The 19,935-nt window shown below is 40.7% G+C and overlaps 1 protein-coding gene across 1 annotated transcript in view; it reads right to left on the reverse strand.

The window, feature by feature from the left end:
- Positions 1-1,623: 1,623 nt before the first annotated feature.
- The window catches only part of lrrc75a (leucine rich repeat containing 75A), a 47,541-nt gene continuing 29,229 nt past the window's right edge, over positions 1,624-19,935 (reverse strand). The window contains exons 4-5 of the mRNA XM_020650972.3: positions 5,334-5,607; positions 1,624-4,801 (exon numbers count right to left, since the gene is read on the reverse strand). Of these exons, the coding sequence (XP_020506628.2) occupies positions 4,187-4,801; positions 5,334-5,607 (889 nt within the window). The 3' untranslated portion in view covers positions 1,624-4,186. The remainder of the gene's footprint in view (positions 4,802-5,333; positions 5,608-19,935) is intronic.

A 19,935-nucleotide genomic window follows, 5' to 3' on the forward strand; every position in this document is an offset into this window, starting at 1 on the left:
CGCTTTCGGTGTGGACCATAATATGGGAAGTTGCTCTGGTAGCTGTAGAGGTGCCAGTGCACTTCCTGAGCATTGTAGAGGTCCCCTTGAGCAAGGCAACCCAGGACAGCTGTAGTGCGCTCCCTGCCTAGCAGTCCCACTCTGACATCTCTCCATTAATGCATGATGAAAGGTTATGTTTGTGCATGTGTGTATTTCAGGCCTATGTGTCTGAGAAGCATGTCTCTCAATGACAGAGAGTAAAAAACTAATTTACCTGTACTTACAGGTGAATTACCTGTGATCGGTGAAGTGAAGTGAAGTGTACCGGCAAAGCTGGCCTTTGGACGTTGAGAGCATGCAGTTAGATTTGTCTGCAAAATCCCCAAAGTTAGGATTGAAGTCTGTCCCCCCATGTGCAGAGCAAGACCTCTAAAAAAAAGAATGATTCGTGATGCTGATAGGTTTGAACAAATCACTGTGGAGAGTTGATTAAACTGTGTTGTTGTGGTGGTTTAAGTAAGAGTATGGCAATTGTGGTTTCTATAAACAGAAGAAATAAAAATACCAATGAAAAAGTGTATTCAAATGACACAATCTCTACAACATGGTTGATAAACCCAGAATGACATTAATCACTTAATGACACCAAAGACCTCAATTAACAAGGCACTGTCTGTCTTTGACGTGTCCTCTTTAAAGGTGCTCATGTGGGAGGAGCATGCTCTTGTGCTGCATGCTTAATGCCTACCTCAGCTTGACAAACAATTCTTATGCCATACTATCTAAATTAATATAAAAATATGCATTTAGTCTCCAATAATTAAACAAATAGAACTGTATGAAGTCACACAAAGAATTTACTTGAATAATTGGCGCACTAGTCCAACTTGTACTTGTCCTTGTGCTGACTTTCTCTCTCACTGCAGCTTCTCAACACATGCTCCTCTGTCCTTTAGTTTACCCTCGGTCTGGAGTCGATAGTCTTAAAGGGGCAGACGCAGAGGACAGTCTTAAAGGGGCAGGCTCCAAGGGCAGTCTTAAAAGTATGGGGGGGGGGGCTTTTTACACAAAAGAAGGATGGATGAGAGGAAATTAACAGCGCAGGTTCAGATGGCCTGTGGTCAAAGTGTGTTCATTTAAACTTTGTCATCTATAGGAGCGATGCCTGATGATGTGTTGCAACTGTAACACACTGAAAATGCTTTTTTTCTGTCATTTTGTTTTATCAGTGTGTCTAGTTAAACTAATTTAAGTTCTAACATGCCCTGCTAATTTAAGAAGTATTTAAGTTAATTTACATTTCTAAGAGTAAACAGTAAATACTGTGTGTGTTATCTACCTTTTAAGATGAAGACACTGGCCCTTTAAGGGAGGCTCAGTGAAGAAGGCACAGAGGTGTGTGTAGGCTAAAAAACGAAGCTTGTGTAAAGCTGTGGGGCATTTCTTTAATAAAAGTTGCTAAAAGTGAAGATGGACGAGTTCTGACCGGTTCATTTCAAGGGTGCAACACAACAAAAATAATTACCATTTCATTTCATTTTTAATGAATGTTTTTGTACCTTTTGGGCAGCTTTTCATATCAGTAAAACTCTCCCCTTCACAGAGAACTCACAACACATATGACACGTCTCAATCCTTGAATAAAGTGGTATTCCTTTTTAATCTACGGTCCAAACAATCACTCTTGAACAGTTGAATTATTACATACTGTTTACACTCCACATCCAAAAATACAGCTTAGTTTTTTTCAGATTTTGCAGGGCATATAAAGGGAAAGCACAGGCTGGGTGACAGCTACAAACTAATAGATATAAATAGTGTCAACTCAGTGTACAGTAACAGAGTGGCCTGTGTGAAAACAGGGCTGTAAGCACATGTAGAGTACTGTGAAGTGAAATATGACCTCGATTAGGAGGAAAGGCTACTAAATATTTCTTAATGGATTCTTCAGAGGGCTGCACTACGAAGCAATTTCAACATATACAGGCTTTCTTTGTTTAGGCTGAAAACAAAAACCTCTAAAACCCAAGTCAGAGTCAACAGACATCACCTAACTGGTGATCAGCTGTTTGTGGCTGTTTTCACTCATGCACTCCTTCAAATTCTCAGCACAATTTCAGGATGTCTGCCCCTGAAATCTATGAGTTGTTTATTCACACATATGCCTGACAGCCCGAGAGTTTTTAAAACAGGAAGTGGGGCATAGGCATCCCAGGGGCGGGTTGGGGGGGATATTGGCAAGATGCTGCCAATATCCAAAAAAGCAGACGAAGCAACAGAGTCCTGTACTTTGACGACAGTTTTTGCCGTTTTATAAATGCTACGTGTCACTTGACATATTCACAGTACCAGCGAACGAGTGGTAAAGAACATAACGGTGAGCTATGAAGCGGCTTCATTACGTGCAAGAAGATTCTGCAGGATGCACATCAGTCTCAGGATATAATGTCATCACTCCTGCTCAACAGCTCGCTGGGAATTCTCCTGAATATTTTACTGCCCATCGCCTCTGACTTCTTGTAGGAATTTAACTAGCAAGGGCTGTCAGGAAAACGTTAGGGTAAAAGTTGGAGAAAAATCTTCGGCTCATCCTAAAAAAAGTTTGGGAGATTTCAGGAGTTTTTTGCATGTGTGAGAACAGTTTATGTCAACCGACTTCAGCCTCTATTCGTGCTGCAGAAAAGAGGAGTTTGACGTTGTCATTCCCCTTTTCTTCCTTGAAAAAAATCAGCAGTGGCCAGTTTCCTACATCTTTTAGACTTATAAGAAATGGTGATGAGAAATTAAAAGATATCGCTAAAAACGCAGCCCAATCTGGAATCATAAAAATTAAACGTTTGATATTTATGAATCAATATCAGGGATACCTGGACCCGATCAGGAGCAGTAAAATAATTGTAGTGACACCACATAGTTGAGGAATATATGGACAAAAATCAGTTGCGACATCTGAATTAAGCCCACAGCCCATTAATCGTTGAAGGACCCAAATTGGGCCCAAAATTGGGCATAAAATGGTCTAGTATAGTGTGAAGCCAGAAATTAGCAATTTGAGAAGCGTCTGTGTGTTCAGATTCGAAACAAAGCATAAATTGACCCTCCAGTGTCTGCAAGGTAAACACCAACATTTATTGGAAAGTGTCAGTTCATCTGTTTGTGGGGAGTCTCACTTTAACTGTAAATAGTCGGTTACACAGAGGCTTCATTTTGGGAACCTGAAAAAGAAACTGATTTTCTTGTCATTTACATGCATTTGAAATCCTGAACTGACGACTTTAGGCTACATTTCTTTTGTAGAACCTGTAAATAAAAAATGAAAGGAGAGCCAGCTGTGTGGCACTGAAAGCTCTGACTTCATCAAACCTCATTTATACCTCGCTCTCTTGTTTCGTAGTACACCCCTCAGATCAGATCTTTGTTGTGGCAAGAAGATCATCTTATCTTCCCCGGACACTTTTCACAGTTTCCTTACAATCATCAGACTTCTTACTGCATCCTTTTCTGTATCTCTTATTTGACTTATTTTGGTTTCAGCTACACTAAATTCCTCCTCCTGTGCGTCTCTCACTCACCAAATCACGATGCATCTGTTCCTTTTCTTAAGAGGAAACTAATTTCCACGAAGCGACCTTTTGATTCCCGTCTATCTTTGGAACCATCTGGCTTGTCTGTCGTCAACGTTATGTGTGGGGGAAGAAACATTTGAAACATTTTCCATTTCTTGTTTTTTTTTGGCAAAAACATTTCTTAAAGTGTTTAAAGGGCCCTGATTAGTTTGAGTGTGTCTCAGTTTTCTAAGACGCAGCAGTAAGGGGATGCGTGACAGGCACATAGGTATAGGTATTAGCAGGGTTAGCAGGAGGAAGGGACCTGAATAAAGGTTAACATTCTGTACATAAAAGCCTCATGTGATATAATTCATCAGTCTATTCTATTGTAAGCATCCTCAGTCTAATTATACTTTAAATAACATACAGTTTAATAAAACACATGTCCTGTAGGTGATTGTCTTCTCATGCCACAGTCACAGAGAGTCACCTGGATCAGCTGTCACTCTGTCAAGATCTGACCTCAGATCAGCCGAGGGAGCGGGGAGTCTTCATCTCTTTACTCAAACTTAGCTTCCTTGTTTGACTTTGAGCACGCTCAGTGTTGCACACAGAGGACTGGACGCAGGAGGGAAAACGTAAGCAGAAAGCAGCAATCAGGTGAGGTGATCTGATTGGTCGGTCACCTCGTCTAAATCAAAGTCCTCCTCCGCTCTCATCGGCTCCATTGCTCCAGAGGAGTGCTGCGATTGGCTGGAGCAGGACATGTGGGAGGATCGGCTCTGCGTGTCGTCTTCGTCCTCCACGACCGCCACCCTCCTCCCCTGCGTCTCGTCTTTCCTCTGCACCTCCTCCTCCCCCTCCCCCCGTTGGCTTCTGCCCCTCCACCTCCCCACCTTCCTCTGCTCCTCCACCGTCCACATGCTCTCCTCCTCATCCTCCTTTCCCTGCACTTCCCGGTCAAAGTCCAGCAGCTCCTCCATCATCTCCTCTATCTCCATCTCTCCGTCCAGCTCCTCCTCCACCTCGGAGCGCAGCTCGCCCATGCTCTCAGTTCGATTGGTGTCATCCGTCTCCTCCTCCTCGCCCAGGCCCCTCAGCCTCTCGGGGGCGTCGCTGGCCTGACTCTCTCCAAACTCCAGGATGGTGGGGAGGTTCCCCTGTTTGGGACATCGCTTTCTCAGGCTGACCAGGAAGGGCTGCGGCAGGGAGAAGATGTCCACGTTGTTGCCCAGGTCGATCCAGGTCACACTGGGGAAACTGCCTGGATCCTATAGGGCAGAGAAAGTTTATTGTATACTTCAAAATAAAAGTAACCATCATCAACATCATCTTCAACTAGAGCTGCTGCCTCAGAGGTGTTCACATGGAAACACAAAAACGTTCAAACTCATATTCTGAGTGTTTAACATTACCACTTTTGCTGTTAGCATTGTTATTAACAGGATGTATGTACCTGCTGCTAAAATGTTCATTTTTTAAGGCCAATTATTATAGATTTTTTTCCCCATGAATGTACCATCCTCAAATGTTACTAACAACCTTTTAAAACTTCACATACCTTTCTTAAATCTCCAAAAGCATGTTTAGAAAGTGACCTCAATATCACAAACATGTGACAACTAGCCTGCCTAGCCTTTAGCATGTGACTAGCTCAGTTGTAAAAATCTTATGAGGAATGTGTTGTTTTACGAGGGATGAGATTCATCCGTTTTTTTCCAGAATTCCGGATTTTTTTTCTCTTCAGAAAAATAGTCTATGTATGACATTTACAGATATTACACCAATATGTGACTTTCTCACCTTTAGAGCGTCTGTCAGCTCCTTCAGGACGGCCCTGGTCAGCCTGTTTCCGTTCAGTGCGAGCGTCTCCAGGTGCGGCAGAGAGGCCAGCGTTGGTAGGAGCAGCAGGAAGGCCTCGTCCGTCAGCTCGGTGAAGCCCAGCTCCAGGCTCATCATGTTGGAGGCGTGATGCTGCAGGTGTGCACACAGACGCTCCATGTCCCGAGCCGTCAGAGGGATCCCGGAGAGGTCCAACGCTCCACTGGAGGGAGGCGCCGACAGCACCGCCTTAAAACTGGAGGGGGGGAAACATTGTCAGACTGGGCTATTTTTTAAAGCTATCGTTTGCATTTAATCTTATTGTCTTTTTTTTAGAAATAATAAATGATGGGACTGCACATTTTGCAACATTTCAACCTCATAAAAACCTGCATTTTCACACTTCTCAAAATGAAACAAGGGTCACATGGTAATGTTTCTGTTTCCATGTTTGCATCTTATTGGCTGAAATGTACTCACTGTGAAACACCCACTACAGAAAACATTAAACAATATGTTGTTTTACTCACTTTAATATAACTCACTGTTTGTTTCTGTGAGTGTAGGTTCTGACTTATGTTCCCAGTTTTGGGTTAAACAGTTCTAACAGCTTGTTCCAGCAAAGCTTGAAGCACAGCCCCACCTCCTCTGGTCACTACTTGTCTTTATTTGAGAAGTCTTTTCAACCAAACCAGAACAAGGTTTTGTTTTTTTTACTGAACAGTATACCACTATGATTATGACCTCATGAGGGACAAAATATGTTAGAAAGTGAAGCCAGCCTGGTCCACATTGCTTTGTATCCCAGCACAATGATAGGGGTGAATATTCAATTGCATCAGGTTGCATGCAGTGGGTGATTGCGGTTGCTAAACTTGCAGTCACACTAGGGTGTCCAGGTGTCTCACTTTGTGCAGCACTGCACAGCATTTTCATCACTTGATCCGCGTCCCACAAATTGAGACGACGTCCTGCATTTGATTGGCTCTAGTTTCCAAAGTGCAGGACAGTGGCCCCCTTTTAAAACATGGCTTTTATCCAATGGCTGTTTAGAAAGCAATAGGAGGCTGTCACCATGGCCTGTTTCAGCTGTCAATCAATCAGCTCACACACGGGGTCAAGGGCTCGCCAACCTGTCACCATCCTCGTTGCCTGCGTTACGCCCCACTGCCACAAAACTGAGAAACGAGCTAGCAGGATGCACTTTTGGGTGGAATGTAATGGAAACTATGCGGCAAAGAAAGGAGATGCAGCTACAACAGAGTCTGGGAAAGGATTTACCCTTGGATGAAGCAGGAGGAGGGCAATTCCCAGGAAGTTTTTTGAAACAATGTTTGACAAACAAGTTTTATCCCACATGGTGAATACTCTGCGCAAGACTCATACAGAGAAATGTCGATCTATGAATACCTTCCTCCTGACACTAGAAGAGGCTTGCCAATCAAATGAGCAGCTAAAATAACTACTGTTCACCAAACTGTGCAGCACCCGCAATCAAACAGGTCAGCAGACTGTGGTTCTGCTCATTTGTACAGACCTTAGTTAACCCTCTTACAATGGGCCGCATCCCACATACTCAGCTCTGCTGCTCATCCCACAAATGCATATTCCTTACAAATGTGGCACCATTTAAAAGGGAAATAAACAGGCTTTCCAACGGTATAAGACCGATTGTCAAGAAGCATTGTCACAACAAAGAAATAATCTACCAAACACAAATTTCCTTACATTTTGTGTAATGTTTATAATAAATGCTACACCTTTGGCCCTGTTTCCCTGCAATATCACCTGTGTAAACAAAGACATACTAGCAGGCTTTTGTTTTGGATACTATGTCGGTAAAACAGTAAAACTTAAATTCCAGTCCCTCACTATCATGGATCCATGAAAAAAATAATTAAAAATGATCTCATACTACAATGGCAGTGTATTCAAAAAATGTAGTTTCAATGGTAGTCAATGGCACAAAAAAATGATGAAGGACTAAAGGTGTGATTATTATTTTTTTAAATAGTGTATAAAAGAGTTGAGAAATAAATGTTCATGAAATTTTAAAATTCACCCCAAAATACACACCTGTGGCAAAATGTATGCCATATGAATCAACACAGCCAAAATGATCCACCAAAAAACTGTCTTTAAATGTCAAAAAATGCACTAGGACTACAGGAGGGTTAAAGATGTGTTTGCCTCTGTTGAGATATGCACAACATGCAAAGTGTATGCAACCAAATCAACCTGTGGAAAAGCATTGTAGATATTTATAAGCTAATGGTTTCAATAGAGTTTTTTATTTGGAAATTATATTGATCTCTAAACCACCTCTTGGCATTGTGGTAACATGTCCCACATTATCCCGTCCAAACATACTCTTTGTCCCACATGTAGCCTGTTGGCATCTGATCACCCCATGTCTCAACATTTTGTACAGTAATTTTATACTGTCTACTGCCACTTTTTGAAAAAAGTCATTAAAAGTGCTTCTTATACACCAGATTGTATGGAAAGTGAAAAAGATTGTTCCCAAAAATGTACTTCTATTCTATTCGGTGGAAACTTAGCCATATCAGTGGCAGTCTACACAGCATGTGACACTATGCACAGAATGCACTGTACCATGGAAGCTAATGGAAACTACATCAACGCAGAGAGAGAGCGCCATAAACAGCAGCAGGAGAGCTCTGGGGACACACAGACAAAGACAGGCACCAAAGGGATTAAGAAAGTGTGGTTCGGGGAATGAGAAATGGCTGACAGGAAGCAAAATACTTCAAGCTATGCTCCCAAACAAAATGGTCCGAGCTAAAAATAAACCCAGCGGGGCGCCTGGATTTAACGGAGTATTAAGTGAGCTGAGCACAAAGGGCTGATCTGAGGTCTGGTCCTTAAATAAAGAAAAACTGAGATCAGAAGTTGAATTTCCCCATCTCATAACAAAGATAATAACTTCCAAATAACACACCAACAATGTTTAGAGACAGAGAGGAGGACTTGATTCAGGATTAGTCCACTCGCAGCAAATCTAGCTACTCCCCAAGCGGCTAAACACCCACAGACCAGAGACCTAACAGTACAAAGAGGATCACTGAAAGAACGTTTCAGACTGTAGGATTCGACTCTTATCCTCAGTAAACAGCTGAATATATTCATCTCTTTCACATACCAGAGAGACTTCACAGGAATGTAGGCCGCAGCAGCCCAAAGCAAAGCAAAGCGTTGGTCAAATTTAGCCCTCTATAAATGTTTTAGTCACATTCCCAAAGGGTTAAAAAGTGGGGTCGGTTACTGACTTAGATTGTGGGGACACAACATGCTGTCAATGTACTTCATCAGTTGAAAACTTCATCCCCAGATACTGTCTGTTTTTCATAGCAACTGTACGTTCTTCTTGACAACAGTGATCAATCCAGAGATAGCACACTGTTGCTATAAGTCAACGGCCAATCAGAATCAAGTATTTAACATGGCTGTGTAATAATGGTAAAATAATCTTGATTCAAAGATGGAGTGAAAATAAAAGGAAAGTGAGACATATACCACCTCCCAAACACCACGTTTAAAAGGTTTTTTAAAGAAATATTGGGACAAGAAATGGTAACAGTTGGAAACACATGCAGATCCTCCACATGCAAACAGTTTGCAAACAACGGGCTGTAGACGCTAGTAGAGACAGATTTGCTCAAAATCCAGGAATATATCTGTACTTTGTCAGTCAACATGGTTCTTTGGCTTCTGACAATGCCTTTAGCAAATTCCCCACCCTCTGTTTGTCAACAAATGCACAGAGGTGTTTAATGACAGTGCTGTTTCATTTAGAGACCTCTGGTGTGCGCCAAAGTGCACCAACCGAATCCCTATCGTTGCTTTAATGGATGGATGGATGAGAAACAATGTTTTTTTTTACTAGTTTCCCATTCCCATGATTTTGTTTTTGTCATATAAAACTTCACAACAAGTTGCTTCTTGGAATCAAAAAGAAGCAGGAAAAAAACCACCTTGAAGCTGATTAGGCTGCCTGTCACTGTCTGGGTAAGCGTTTAAAAACCACTTCCCTCAGAGACCCTGGAGGTTTTTGTGAAACCAGAAGCCCATTTCATCATTTGTGAGTGAAATTGTGCTAATTGGTTAACGCAGCTGCTGCGGCTCTGCCCTCGTCTCTCCATTACACTCTCCATGAGACCGCTGATCTAATCTTCTCCTCCTGCGCTCGGCTGCTCCTCCCTCTCGTAGCACTGCTACGTCTGGGTTACATCACACCGTCACACAGCTCAACCTGCTTCTCTGCTTCTTCTTCTGGTGAGTCATAAGCATGGTGGAAAAAATGTTTAATTGGACTTCTTTCCCATGCTTCATCCCCCCTCCCCCTTTGAATCCACCACTACCTCCAACAAGTCTCCGCCCTGCACATTTTAAAGCAACAAACAAAACAGACAAGTGCAGGGTAAATAGAAGGAGATGAGACGCTGAAAGCTCATGATATGTTTGGCTTCAGACCAGAATCCCACGCTGCAAAGAGAGGTCATCTACCCCATTCTGGACTACGACCAGCAGCTCATAATGGGAACTAGACTACAAAACAGGATTCACAGTTAGCAAGGTAACTTCAGGGTTAACTCTAGGTTAACTCCTTAACAGAGGCGGTTAGACTGTTACTGGGGCAGATCACCATGGCAACTTATGCTGAAGACCTGACCTGCTCTGGTGCACGCTACTTGTGAGACTCTCTGCATATATACTGACCAATCAGATCTCTTTTCTATTTGCCATGCACCTTAACAGCCTCTGCACTACATCACTTTATTCTATCCATTTTATATCAGTATTCATACAGTTCTGGTTAATTTATTCCTGTTGTTTCTTATCCATCATTGCACTACGGTCACTTTATTTATTTCATTTTTACCTTACAGTTATATTGTATATATTAGTTCTGTTGTTCCATTATTCACCATGCACCTTATAACTTATAATTTAGTATTTGCCTACTTGCATATAGTTCTGTATATATATATATATATATATATGTATTTCTTGTTTACTGCACATAGTTCTGTTTACATCTGTTAGTCCGATCACTGTCCACTTATATCTACTCTTTTTATATTTTGTATTTTAAGTTAAGCTTTACGTTGTATTTAAATTGACACTTTATATTTTAGGTTTAAAATGTTTCATCTACCAGCACTGTTGTTGATTTTTGTTAATTTACTGTTGTGTGTGATTTTGAATTGCCCCCCAGGGACAAATAAAGTTTTTTGAATTGAATTGAATTGATCACAGAGGTCTGTGAGCTAATCGAGGGAGGAGAGGAGGGAGAGAGTCCAACAATCACTTTGTGCTTCAGTTTGACTTTTATATGAAAGATATCGTGCTTCCAACGCACAGGAACTGTGACGCATGCTCAGAATGCATGGACCAGCATGGGCTGTTGAGGTGTATAGATGAAGTGTATACATCAGACTAAAATGTTTTCATGTATTCTTAAAAGTCCAGTTTAAGTCAGGCTGGCAATACACATAAATCCCATTTTTCAAAGGGATGTAAATGACTGATAAGCTATATTCATTAAGCAAAATGGATCATTCAGGTTCCCATGCTGAAAGTCTAATGACCTTTCATATCACATTATTGAAATACTACCGTGTGAGTCATAAGCTCCTCCACTGATTCCTGCTAATGAATGCAGTCTGTATAGGAATACGGGGACTTCCTCGTCACAGCCTGGACTCCATATCACATCTCTGAAAGCAACACTTTTATCTCAGCTGGTATACACCACAAGGCTTAACTGTGCTTCACCTCCATCCTCATCATCCTCTCTATGTCTGCTCCCCTCTGCCTGATCTCTTCCCCTCAAGACAACTTGTTTCCTGAGAGAGACTCAGGGTAAGTCCAGGTTAACAGCATCCTCTTCAGATATATGAGATGAATTCAACACCATCTTAGAATATTGTGCATTAATTGTGGCTTCAATTTCTGTCTTTATTTCTCCCTCTGCCTACCAGCCTTTCTGCCTGCGACGTGTTTCTGTCTCCACCAGAGATCATTTCTCACACAGTCAGCAGGTATATGCGCAGGTCTCCTCTTTCCTCTGCTCTCATGTGACAGAGAAGGTGAGAAAACACCTCCTCCTCCTCCTCCCTCTCCTCGACTGCAACAAGGTTTACAGGTATAGAAGGTGTGAATGGATGTGTTTGCGTCTGCCTGACTTGCTGTTTATCTCTGATGTCAAAGCTTTTGAAATGGTAAAAACTCATAATTGGCATCAAAGTTGTGATTCTCATTAAACATCCAACAGAATCTGACTTTGAGCAAACTTTCTTTTCTGTGAGCTGCATTGTTTACACAGATAGCAACTTGACAAGCGACCGTGTTTTCAGATAAAAGTTGAAGGGAATTTACCCTTCTGTTCTGCAAAGTAAACACTTTCATGTCTTGGTTCATTACATCCCCAGAAGGAGTGCCTGTTCATCGGTTTCTTGTGAGTCTCAACTGTAAATAGTAAGTTACATAGAGGCTTCTGGATATTATTCAGCTGCCTCCTGGGGCTTGACCAGGTGAGTACCACTAATAAAGCTTATTAGCTGCTCTTATGTAGATATCTGTCCATTATCAGTGAGTACATTACCTCTGATAGTTGGTGGTCAGAGAAGCATCTAATGGACACTGAATCTCTTTTGTCTAGTTGAACAGTTCTGATCTGTTTCAGGAGGCATCTCTGTCTCGACTGCATCATTCTGCTCAGTAAGTTTATCTAATCTTGTGCCATCAGGGGTCATTGTGCATGCAATCACTACAGCAGCATCTGATTACACTGATGAGGCTGACCTCAACCAGAGAGGAGGAGCTTTTTGGAAATCAGCTGCTCGAGCAATCATGTGGAAGAAAATCACACAAAACACATCGGTGGACTCTCTCATCCAGCTGCTACTCTGTCTCCTGATGAAGAAGCCTCAGGTTTCTGGTTCATGTTCATCCAGGTGACCTGAATGAGCATCTTTTGGTGTTCTTTTCCAAGCGGCTGAACTACAGAGCGTACAGAAATTCATGAAACTCATGAGGTCATCTGAATGATTTAAACTTCTTTTATGAAAGACAGGTGTTAGATTATAAGAATAATTACATAAAACTGTCAAACTTTTCCCAATCCTTTGACATATGACAGGAGTCACGACCAAAACTTGTTAAATACTTTTGCTGAGGAATGACTTAAACTAATTATAAGTGAAAGAGTTGCAGACGGACAAATAATTACAGTTTTAAACAGGGAAATACAGCTGTTAGTTAGGGCCTTTATTTTAAAATGAGACAACCTTGTGATCCTCTGGCATCACTTTTGCATGTTCAGGTCATGTCATTGATGTAAAATATTATTTAAAAAAAATCTAAAAGTTGTTAGAAAAAGCAGTCAAGTGAGCAATAACCAAAAAAAAAGACTATTTATGTTACTATGTTACAAAAATGTATAATGTAAATATTGAACTATATATGTCAATGTCATGTATTTCAAGATGGCAAACACAGATTCACAGACATTTTTAATCAATTTTTAAATATCTGTGATTCCTTATCAGCAGTAAGACTATGGGAAATGATAAATGGACTTGAGCTTGTATAGCGCTTAATACTCAAATCAGTTTTTTTACACCACAGATCACACACATTCACACTCTGATGGTAGAGGTTACTATGTAAAGTAAAGTGACCACCAGAAGTAACTATTCACATTCATACACATTCATACCCACTGACGAAGCAGCAGAAGCAACTTGAGGGTTAAGTGTCTTGCCCAAGGACACATTGGACATGTTGCTGCAGGAGCCGGGGATCAAACCCCCAACCCGGGGTACAGAGGAACGACAGTCTCTACCAACTGAGCCACAGCTTCCCCTCCCCGCTTTACTGCCTGGATGTAAACAAGCGCAGGGGACAGATAGCATCTCATTGGAGCAGCAGGGTTTGTCAGTATTTTGACCTACAAAATGGAGATAAAATAGTTTTGGCTGCGTCAGGTTAAACTGGCAAATCAATCTGAGCAATGTTGTAAGAACATTTAGCACAGATACAGTACGTGTACGTTAACCTGCAGGGAGGACTAAAGGCAGTTGGTGCTAGCACTGCTTACGATACTCAGCAAACCAAATCATAATATTTACCCACAGAGAAATTCAAATACATTTTGCTCAATTTTGACTGTTTTCTAGGTGTTTCCTTTAAAACAATCAGTTAGTCTAAATTTAGATTTCTGTTTAACAGCCTCGGACCATCCTAATACACACGTCTGTTCATTTGTTTCTGAATTGCTTCACAGTGTTGCGATCCACCTCATTTACTCTCCACACAGACTGTTTTCATGCGTAAAGACAAAGCTTGTTATAATGGTGGTTGGTCGTATTACTCAGACTACAAAAGAAACAGCTTTCACAAACAAACGTCTCCTCTTAAAGATTTTTCATTTATATATACATTAAACCATTGGAATCTACAGTGAGTGCATCTATAATCTTCTAAAGTATTGTATATAAACATATTATAAGCTTTCCTCAGACTACTTTTGCCCCACAGACTGAAACTGAGCAACTTTGAGTTTTGCAGGAACATAAAATCCATTAAGAAATTATCTAAAAACAACCTGCTGTTTCCAAGAAAAGAACTCTCGACATGACCACAAACTTACAGATGAACAGCGTGAAGAGGAAACCAAACTGTGACAGAAGAAGCTGGCTTCTTTTCACTCCTCCATCTGCAATACACTGAAGAGCAACTCTGTACAAAATGCCTGTCTCTGTGTCGGGCAGCAGTGGAGCTCAGTGGGTAATACCATTATTCACACAGTTACAAGAGGTCACTAGTCCACTGGGAATAGACATGAGTCATAGAGGCAGAAACAAATGACGGGGTTGTTTTGTGGAGGAGGATGGAAATGGAAATGCAAAACCATTAGTCTTGTTTATTCAATTTTACTGCTCTTTAGTATTCACATTAAACCATGCAATTGAATTCAAAGTAGATGATGTAAAGTAGAGCTTTATGTCATGGCACATGAAAAGTCACGTTTGAATTTCAAAATGTTCACAACAATGACTCCATAAACATGCTGCGAGTAGAAGGATTTAATCTATAGACAATTATGTGTTATGTTTTATAATGTTCTCATTCACTCCTATGGACAAAAAGTAATTTATTAGATTCATACATACAACTGTGAGCCAATTTGGACATGAGCAATGAAATATCAGAACCTCAGCTGCCCCAGCTCAGCATGTGGTCAAGTGAAGAGATGTAAAAGAAAGGCAGATGTAGTCCGGGATGTTGGAGGGGATAAATATGTCAAACAACAACCATATGTTGGAGTTACATTATGGGACAAAAAATAATGTTGCTTTAACCAAACTAAACATACTGTCTAATGTAATCTGTCAGTACATTTACATGTAGTTGATTAGTGACTATAACTGGACTCATAAAATAAATGTAAACATGCTAGTCTGATCGGGCTTCTGATTACAATGCCTCCTGGTGGCCTCCCTTTGGAGATCCCATATTCTGCCCTTTTTGGGGTTCATATATTTAATCTATGTTCCTACTTTTGTACGTTCACAATAGATAAAGTTCTAAAAAAGTATCTGTTTTCATGTACTGCTCCTCCTTGCTCCCTCTACGCTCTGAGTCCGTCAGCTACACTCTGTTGAGCCCACACTGTTAGACCTCACGTGGGCCAAGTCTGCTCTGATTGGTCTGCCGATCTGCTCTGTCGTTATTGGTCAGTTGCTCAGCACACGTCTTGGAAATTTCAACATGAGCTGCTGGGCTTGACACAACGAGCCAATGAACTTAGATCAGTGATCTCACACTGACAATGACGTCACACTGACACATTTTTATGGAGGGGGGCTAGAACCGAGCGTTACATGCAGCTAATGCTACAGCTAACAGGAGGACGTAAGAGAAGCCGCGTTTCCGCGGACTTTACATTTTTGCACATAGATGTGCCTAAACATGCACAGGACACTTGGAAAACACACTAAAGAGCACATAAAACCAGAAAAAGAAGAATATAGGACCTTTAATATTACACAGTTCAAAGCTTCCTTTTGCTTTGAAGTAATTGGATCTCAGTGCCAGACCTACAGGGAAGCGAATGATTACCTGCGATTTCTTTACTCACATGCCCCTCCTCCCCAGCACGATGCAAACAGCACGCCTTGATTGAGTTGTTTTTAGAAATTAGCCTAATTATCATTCTTACAATCTTCTTTATAGTCGAAATAAACTAAAACAAGACATTTTTGCACATAGATGTGCCTAAAGATGCACAGGACGCTTGGAAAACACACTAAAGGGCATATAAAACCAGAAAAAGAAGAATATGGGACCATTAAGGTGCATTAAAACACCTTTCAGCTGACTCCATGGCGTACCTTGAATCAGATGCAACCTTCTACATGCATTAAAAGCCAAAAAAAAACGTATATGAACCTTAAAGGCAGAATATGCCAGTATGTCCTCTGTAAATATCGTCTGTTTACAATGAGTGTGAAGTGTGAGTCCCACTGTCTGTGATGTTGTCAGAGCCATATTTACATCCTGTTTACATGGACAGGACTGCCGACCGGCTCCTCTCCTTAAGTATAAAAGCTGTCACCAAACAGCAGTTTGTTTTGGTTTGATGCTGGTGCTCAAGGGCGACATCTAATGGATCAAAACATTGCGCATTCTTCCTTTAACATACAGGGGTACCTCGAAACAGACTGATAAAATGCACCTAAAAAAAGATTATTGTTATTATTGAAAAATGAATGGTCCCCTTTAAATTGATGCCAAAGAATCTGGACCATAAAGGATTCTTTGAAACACATTAAAAGTGACATGAAAACAGAAACTGAAGGGGACTTGTGACTGACCCTAAACATGCTCCTGTAAATATTTCCATGATGATTCTTTTTTCACAGTATTGTAAAAATGTTGTGTTTTTTTATACAGGAAGTGAAGAAATGGTGGGATTGATCATATATGCTCTAGTTCACCATTTGGACTCACAAATATAAAAAAACAATCACAGTTTTTTCTTCAGAGTCCTGTCAGAGCACATCCTGAAGAGTCATCAGAGGCTAAACAAATTGGAATCATGCTTTCTCTGGAATCGTTCATTGTCTCCCGCTGGCATTGCAATCTCCTATGCTCCTGTCACAATCACACATATTTTTAGAAATGGGTGCTTCATTGTTTTCCCTGTTCTTCTGTGTGTGCTCAGACTTATTGCAAAGCTGGTGACAGTGTAGCAGTGACTTTGTTGCAGGGAGGGTACAAATTCTGGCCCTGGGATGGATGGAGGGCAGAGAGGATGATTCAGAGGACGAGTCGTGGTGAAGAGAACAATGGATGTGATTAAAGAAAGGAAATGAATCCAAGTTCTTTGGATTGGGCTCGGATTCATTTTAACACGTCATTATCTCACCATTGTAAGTTACAGCCTGCATGAACATGAGAAAATAGAAAGTTCATGTTCCAAACTGAACTAATCTGAGCTACTCATATTCCAAACTGACATGTCTTTGAGGAGTCATACTGTAAACGAGGGATTGGAAACAGTTTTAAGACAAAGCGGACAGTCCTTGTTAGAAAAGGGATAATCTGTCTCCTTTATGATAAAAACAGATCTACTCGCTCTGTGGACACGAGTCAAGACAGAGAAAGAGCTTTGCATAGAGAGAAACAGGACCTGAATCTGCAGAACAATTTTTGACATAAGGAAGGATTTACACAAGAGCACAGAGCAAACAAAAATAAGAAGAGATGATAGAAAAAAAAAAGAGATGATAAAGTATAAACAAAGAAAACGGTCTGCACACTCTTAAGCTCCCAATCAGCAACGATGTTCATCAAATAAATGTGGCGGTCTTTTGGACTGCTCGTCTCCTGCAACATTTGCCTGAAGAAGATCTTTTGGATCAAAACGTGTGAATAAAAACTCTCAGCTCTTTTAAATCCAGGTTGAAGACTCACCTGTTTACAGCTGCCTTTCATTAAACAATTTTAATAAGATTTTAAACTTTAACTCTGCACTGTAACTTTTAACTCTTTTTATATTTTTTACTTTATTTATTTCAATTGATTTCATTTGAAGTATTTTTATTTGAACATGTTTTCAGATTTAATAATTTCAGTGATTTTTAAATGTTCTATTTTAATGTTTCTTTTCTTTCCTCTGTCATGCTGCTTTTGATGTCTTGTGTGAAGCACTTTGAATTGCCTTGTTGTTGAAATGTGCGACAGAAATAAACTGGCCTTGCCTTAATAAAGTTGCTTTCTGGGAGCTGAACAGTGTTTGGACTTTTCTCTTTTTTCTTCATTTTATATATTTTTTGTCCTGAACCTGTATGCCATTTGCTTGGATTTGCGTGCACTAGACTTTTTTATTTTTTTAAGTATTAAAAGAGCCAGATATGTGAGAAATAAATCTGACATGACATCTAGATTTTTGAGTTTGATTTTACAAATGTGACAGTTATGTAAACATAGCAAGAGAACAGAAATAGAAAAATCTTAGAAAACATGATGAATAATGTAATGTGTCTTTTTGTTTTTAGTACCCGATGACTTTTTTATTTGGAGATATGTTTTTTTCATGCCAAAGCTACAACCAAACCATTTTGCTTTGCTTTCTGTGACCTGGGTCCTGATTTTATGACAGCACTGATGGATGGTCTGCATTCTGTCACAAAAGCTTGAAACTAAAGTGAAACCATTTTAAAGATGATGGAAGCTGGCACCAAAGAGCCGGGGGGACATTAACAAGCTGCAAGAGCATCTGCAGATAAATCCCACTGACCGCTGACACGTCACAGTGATGTACATCACAGCGTTTCATGCTCCCTCATCAGTCTGTGAATGATGATTTCACTGAGAGTGACTAAAATGGGATTTTTAAATAACGGTTAGTGGGTAGTTATATCTGAATAGAACCCTGACAGGACGAGCAGGACCCTGATGTGAGGAGGAGGGGTCCTGCTCACCCTGAAGGGGTTCCTCAGCGGTAACAACCTGCTCACTATACATCATCCTGCTCATCACACGGCTACTTACTTTGGAAATCAATCATTTGAAACAAAATATTTCATTGTTTTAAAAAAAATTTTTTTCTTCCACTAAACAAATAGGTAGTGTTGTAATCAAGACCACACTAACCGTGACCAAGACCTTCCTGAGACCAGAGTGCTGCGATACTGAGACAAGTGCATTCAGTCCTCCAGAGACTGAGACAACAGCAACCGTTAAGAAAATCAAACAGGAGAAACTCAACAAGTTATATGCAGATTTTAAAAAGTTAGAAAATGAGCACAAAAATAAAACAATAGAGAAAAGAAGATATCCCGGTACAGGAGATGCAAATATTCACAACTGTTTTGAAATAGAGTACTAAAAATGATTTGCCAAACCAGAAATTAAAAACAAAACCCCAAATTAATACATTTCTGATTTCTCCTGATGATACCCTGCTGCTCAAAGCTCACTCAGACTTAGGTTAAATAAATAAATAGAGATTAAAAACCAGCAACATAACATTTCCAATAATTGCTTTTTGCCTGCTTCTCTGTCCTGTGAAATACAATCAGATTATCAATATCTTAAATATCTTCTGCTTGAGACTAAACGTCGGCTTTATTTAACTTAACTGAACACTTAATCCTTCACTCCTACACAGACAAAATAATAATGTAAATATACATTTCAAGGCTGATTTTGTCCCCGTCTGGTTCTGCCTGCTGGTGAGATGAAGCGGAGCGGCTCAGACATCCTCAGTCAACACCCGACTTCTCTCTCTGCAGGCTGTCAGAGCTCAGGTGGGAGGAAGCCAATAAATCTGTCGATGCCGTGGACACAGCCGGCCGGTCAGCAGGCAGCAGACACACCGACAGAGAGACAGGAAGACAGAACCCGAAGATCGCAGAAAGCAGGAGGAGGTGATTTCTTCTCATTTAAGTTGATCATATTTTGTGTCTGCTTCAGGCAATAAATTATCTTATGTTTAGAAAAACCTCAGCACCTTTTTATTTCTCTTCCAACAGTATGAAAAAATAAAGCGAACCATTTGTTAGACGCCCCAGAGGAGTCAGACAGACAGACTGATTCAGGTCCAGGGCCAGATGGTGGACAGACAGGCAGTTGTTTACTCGGCTGTTGTCAGTCAGCATCTTTTCCTGCTGAGGCTTTTAGGCTTGCTGCTCCAATAAAAGTCAGTCGATGCCATACTGGAACCTCTCCAGACACTTTATTAACTTCAAACAGTCTGAACTGGAGGGCAAGTAATTATTCTACTGAAGGGCCAAATTTTGGTCCACTGGATTGGTTCTCTGAAGCGTTTTCACTTCACTTTGCATTATTGACAAACTGCAAACGACTTGATCCTTAAGGCCCTATTTAATTTAATGATGTTTAATTTATTGAAGGCTCTGTTCAACTTAGCCGGAAACAGTTACCTTTTGTTGTGTTTTGCCTATTCGGCTTTCTATGCCTTTACTCTAGACTCAGAAAAAGAGAGAAAGAGTCAGAAACCAGCAGAGAGAGTTGTGGGAAGGGAGCC

Source organism: Labrus bergylta, chromosome 11, assembly GCF_963930695.1.
Source record: "Labrus bergylta chromosome 11, fLabBer1.1, whole genome shotgun sequence".
Classification (NCBI taxonomy): Eukaryota; Metazoa; Chordata; class Actinopteri; order Labriformes; family Labridae; genus Labrus; species Labrus bergylta.